Source organism: Arachis ipaensis, chromosome B3 (genome assembly GCF_059453495.1).
Source record: "Arachis ipaensis isolate K30076 ecotype BB chromosome B3, ASM5945349v1, whole genome shotgun sequence".
In the NCBI taxonomy this organism is placed as follows: domain Eukaryota; kingdom Viridiplantae; phylum Streptophyta; class Magnoliopsida; order Fabales; family Fabaceae; genus Arachis; species Arachis ipaensis.
Window position 1 is genome coordinate 124,106,586 of NC_142438.1, and position 5,837 is coordinate 124,112,422.

At 33.6% G+C, this 5,837-nt stretch overlaps 1 protein-coding gene across 1 annotated transcript; it reads right to left on the minus strand.

The window, feature by feature from the left end:
* Positions 1–4,467: 4,467 nt before the first annotated feature.
* On the minus strand, positions 4,468–5,620 carry LOC107633563 (uncharacterized). The gene is made up of 3 exons (XM_016337175.1): positions 5,443–5,620; positions 4,926–5,073; positions 4,468–4,819 (listed from the first exon to the last, which is right to left on the minus strand). The coding sequence occupies exons 1-3, from the start codon at positions 5,618–5,620 to the stop codon at positions 4,468–4,470; spliced, it is 678 nt and encodes a 225-aa protein (XP_016192661.1).
* Positions 5,621–5,837: the final 217 nt, after the last annotated feature.

Here is a 5,837-nt window from a genome sequence, read left to right on the forward strand (position 1 = left end):
ACTCAGCTTTTGAGGAGGAAAGAACTTGGCTAAGAAAGCCTTGACCAGCTTATCCCAAGAGTTCAGGCTATCCTTAGGTTGAGAGTCCAACCATATTCTAGCTTTGTCTCTTACAGCAAAAGGGAAAAGCATGAGCCTGTAGACTTCAGGATCTACTCCATTAGTCTTAACAGTATCACAGATCTGCAAAAATTCAGTTAAGAACTGAAAAGGATCTTCAGATGGAAGTCCATGAAACTTGCAGTTCTGCTGCATCAGAGAAACTAATTGAGGTTTCAGCTCAAAATTGTTTGCTCCAATGGTGGGGATGGAGATGCTTCTTCCATGTAAATTAAAATTAGGTGCAGTAAAGTCACCAAGCATCCTCCTTGCATTATTATTATTATTTTCGGCTGCCATCTCCTCTTCTTGTTCGAAAATTTCTGAAAGGTGCTTGCTGGATTGTTGTAATTTAGCTTCTCTTAGTTTTCTCTTCAGAGTCCTTTCAGGTTCTGGATCTACTTCAACAAGAATGTTCTTGTCCTTGCTCCTGCTCATATGAAAAAGAGGGAACAGAAAAATAATAATAATAGGGATCCTCTTTTCCATAGTATAGAGGTCCCTGTGTGAGTAGAAGAAAAGAGGAAGAGAAAATATGAACTCAGAGAGAGAGAGAGAGGGGGTTCGGATTTTCGGTGAGTGAGGAAGAGATGTTAGTAAATAAATAAATAAATAGAATGAGATGAGAGAGAAAGAGGATTTTCGAAAATAATTTTTGAAAAAGAGTTAGTGATTTTCGAAAATAGTTTTTGAAAAAGGTTAGTAATTTTCGAAATTTAAAATAAAAAATTAAAATAATTAGTTAATTAAAAAGAAATTTTGAAAAAGAAGAAGGTATTTTCGAAAATTAGAGAGAGAGAGAGAGTTAGTTAGGTAGTTTTGAAAAAGATAAGAAACAAACAAAAAGTTAGTTAGTTAGTTGAAACAAATTTGAAATTCCATTTTGAAAAGATAAGAAGATAAGAAGTTAGAGAAGATATTTTAAAGTCAAATTTTTGAAAAATATATGTTTTAAAAAAATATGATTAAAAAGATATGATTTTGAAAAAGATAAGATAAAAAGATATTTTTGAAAAGATATGATTGAAATTAGTTTTGAAAAAGATTTGATTTTTAAAATCACAATTAATGACTTGATTCACAAGAAATCACAAGATATGATTCTAGAACTTAAAGTTTGAATCTTTCTTAACAAGTAAGTGACAAACTTGAAATTTTTGAATCAAAACATTAATTGATGATGTTATTTTCGAAAATTATGTGATAAAATTAAGAAAAAGATTTTTGAAAAATATTTTTATAATTTTCGAAAATAAATAATAAAATGAAAAAGATTTAATTTTTGAAAAAGATTTTGAAAAAGATAAGATTTTTAAATTGAAAATTTGATTTGACTCATAAAAACAACTAGATTTTAAAAATTTTTGAAAAAGTCAAATCTAATTTTCGAAATTTTAAGAGAGAAAAAGGGAAAGATATTTTTTTGAATTTTTTTATGATGAGAGAGAAAAACATGAAAATAATGCAATGCATGAAAATTTTGGATCAAAACAATGAATGCATGCAAGAATGCTATGAATGTCAAGATGAACACCAAGAACACTTTGAAGATCATGATGAACATCAAGAACATATTTTTGAAATTTTTTTTTAATGCAAAGAAAACATGCAAGACACCAAAATTAAAAATTTTTCATGTATAGACACTATGAATGCAAAAATGCACATGAAAAACAAGAAAAGACACGAGACAAGAAAACATCAAGATCAAACAAGAAGACTTACCAAGAACAACTTGAAGATCATGAAGAACACTATGAATGCATGAATTTTTTCGAAAATTTTATGCAAACTTTAAAACATGCAATTGACACCAAACTTAAAATTGACTCAAGACTCAAACAAGAAACACAAAATATTTTTTATTTTTTTATGATTTTATGATTTTTTTGGATTTTTCGAAAATTATTTGAAAAAAAGAAAAATAAGGATTCCAAAATTTTTAATATGAATTTCAAGAATCTTGGAATCTTAGTCTAAAGCTCCAATCTGAGGGTTAGACATGGCTTAATAGCCAGTCAAGCTTTAGAAGATATTTATACTTTCCATGTATAGAGCAACTAAGTGTGTGAGAATCAACAAGCTCTTGTGATGATAAGTTGAAACCCCAGTCCAAAAGATTAGACATGGCTTACAGCCAGTCAGGATTCAACAAATCATCATGAAACACTAGAATTCATTATTAAAAATTCTGAAGAAAAATATATTTTTGAAAACATTTATTTTAAAATTTTTTCGAAAACAAGGGAGAAATTTTTGAAGAGTTTTTGAAAATATTTTTTTTTGAAAGTAAAACAAAAAGAAAATTACCTAATCTGAGCAACAAGATGAACCGTCAGTTATCCAAACTTGAACAATCCTCGGCAACGGCGCCAAAAACTTGGTGCACGAAATTGTGATCTCAGGCAACGGCGCCAAAAACTCTGTACGCACGTCTTAATAAATCTTTTTTCATTCACAACTTCGATACAACTAACCAGCAAGTGCACTGGGTCGTCCAAGTAATAAAACCTTACGTGAGTAAGGGTCGATCCCACGGAAATTGTTGGTATGAAGCAAGCTATGATCATCTTGTAAATCTCAGGCAGGCGGATAATAATTAATCATGGAGTTTTCGAAAAAAATAATAATTAGACAGAAAATAAAGATAGAAATACTTATGTATATCATTGGTGAGAATTTCAGATAAGTGTATGGAGATGCGTTCGTTCCTCTGAACTTCTGCTTTCCTGCTGTCTTCATCCAATCAGTCCTACTCCTTTCCATGGCTGGCTTTATGTAAGGACATTACCATTGTCAATGGCTACTTTTCATCCTCTCTGAAAAATGGTCCGATGCGCTGTCACTGCATGGCTAATCATCTGGAGGCATCACCGTGGTCAATGGCTGCATCCTATCCTCTTGTGAAAATGGTCCAAATGCTCTGTCACAGCACGGCTAATCATCTGAGGTTCTCGATCATACTGGAATAGGATTCACCCTCCTTTTGCGTCTGTCACTACGCCCAGCACTCGCGAGTTTGAAGTTCGTCACAGTCATTCAATCCCAGAGTCCTACTCGGAATACCACAGACAAGGTTTAGACTTTCTGGACTCTCATGAATGCCGCCATCAATCTAGCTTATACCACGAAGATTCTGACTAAGAGATCCAAGAGATACTCATTCAATCTAAGGTGGAACGGAAGTGGTTGTCAGACACGCGTTCGTAGGGAATGATGATGATTGTCACGTTCATCACATTCATGTTGAAGTGGAATGAATATCTTAGAAGCGGAATAAGTTGAATTGAATAGAAAAACAGTAATACTTTGCATTAATTCATGAGGAACAGCAGAGCTCCACACCTTAATCTATGGAGTGTAGAAACTCTACCGTTGAAAATACATAAGTGAAAGGTTCAGGCATGGCCGAAAGGCCAGCCCCCAAAACGTGATCACAGGATCAAAAATACAATCCATGATCTTCCAAAGATGTCAAATACAATAGTAAAAAGTCCTATTTATACTAAACTAGTTACTAGGGTTTACAAAAGTAAGTAATTGATGCATAAATCCACTTCCGGGGCCCACTTGGTGTGTGCTTGGGCTGAGCTTGAAGTTTCCACGTGGAGAGGTCATTCTTGGAGTTGAACGCCAGTTTGTAACGTATTTCTGGCGTTTGGAATTCTGTAGCTCCAGAAAATCTACTTTGAGTGCAGGGAGGTCAGAATCCAACAGCATCAGCAGTCCTTCTTCTACCTCTAAATCTGATTTTTGCTCAGGTCCCTCAATTTCAGCCAGAAAATACCTGAAATCACAGAAAAATATACAAACTCATAGTAAAGTCCAGAAATGTGAATTTAACATAAAAACTAATAAAAACATCTCTAAAAGTAACTAGATTCTACTAAAAACATACTAAAAACAATGCCAAAAAGCGTATAAATTATCCGCTCATCAGTAAGCAAAACAACAAAAAGTCTTCTTAAATAATTTGCAGATGCCCACGAAGATGCTTCAGCAATTGCATCTATTAATTCTCTGTCATCTTGAAGGAGGCCTAGTGCATAGCATACATCGTTGAAGGAATTGTGCATAATCCCATGCACTGTTCTTTTGTCCTCGAAGCTTTTGCATCCTTTTTGTATATTTAGAAGTAGCATCAGATAGTAGTCGTCTTCCTTATTCATAGGAGGAATATGAGATATTCTTCCTATGGCATGACCTTGTTGACGATGTGTCCATTCTAAATTATTTGAATTCTAGACAAATCATGTAGGAAATTCAACATAAGATAAATTTCTTGCATCACTGAAATCACTGTTGGCTTGTATCCATCCTTCCAACATTGATCTTTTGAAATTAGCTTTCTCAAGTACCTAATTGATGTCAGTAGAATCTTTTGTAGATCACATTTTTATCATCTGGTAAATGAAATGACAATCTGATAATTGTCGATTCCTTTATTTGAATAGGATAAGAAAACAACCTCCATGCTGTCTCACACGCAGATATGTATCTACAATCAACGTAGTTGTGTATCTCATCAACCTGTGATGTACCACTTTGGTAGAATGCAGCAGTGACTTTATCATTACCTTTGTGAACATACTTGAATAAATATTTTATGGCTGAAGTCTGGCAAGTATACTCAACATTGATATGGCATGCATATTTCAGAAGTAGCGATGGGTTGTAAGGAACAATGAAAGAGTTGTCCACTTCAAAATTTTCTTCTTCACTATTAGGGAATCATCTATTCTCATATATTTAGGGAAACCAACATCGTCTATGATTGTTCTCTCTCTAAATTTCTTGGGAAATAATTTTGAACACCTTCTATTTACCATGCACAGACTATGATGGTTGTATTGGCCACATGGTCCATGGACCATGTACTTTCAACAGCTGCATACAAATTTGGATTCCTCACTTTATCAAGAATTTTTGCACAGATGAATGTATCTATGTCATCAAGAATCCTCAGTTTTGAATCTGGATGCATGAATAGTAGTATGTGAGCATGCAGCAAGTTTCTTTTCTAGAATTCCATGGTGCAAACATCTATTAATGACAGAAAATTTGAATAATTAAATAATAATACTTAGACTCAGTTTTTTTTTTTAAATGTGTGACAAATATACAAAATTATTTTTCTAGTTGGTGTCACTTACATCCAAATAGCCTACAAAAAATTTTCCTTGCTTGACGTCCGTAATTAGTTCATCCACCTTCATTTTGAATATTCTGCATATGATGTCAGGTCTGTCATCCGCTTTTATGCCTTCTTATGCTACCTCTTGTTTAATCTCTTTCCAGTCTGAATTGCAAGTCATTGTGACAAAATAACTTGGGTATCATTACAATCTTTAAACATATATCTAGGCCCTCTAATGAAACTCTTTGGCAAGATGATTCTTTGGCTAGAACTTATTGCTTTAGTTTCGCCCTGGAGTATGCACTCATGCAATGATTTCTCCTTATTAATCCTCAAGCCTGGCTGCTTAAATCTATGGTACAACAACCTATCAGATTCAACCATTGTATAAGCATCCACCAAGAATTGCTGAAAAAGTCTTCTTGACCTTAGCAAAATAGGAGATTCATTCTTTCTTTTTTAAAGTTTGTATGCAATGAATTCTCTCATGCTAATTCTCTCTTTTTTTTGTTGTTGTTCTAACACTAGGAGGTGAAAAAGTCTTTATATCAATCTTGAATCCTTCCTCTCCATATGAAAAAAGTAGAGGATATTGTAGAGG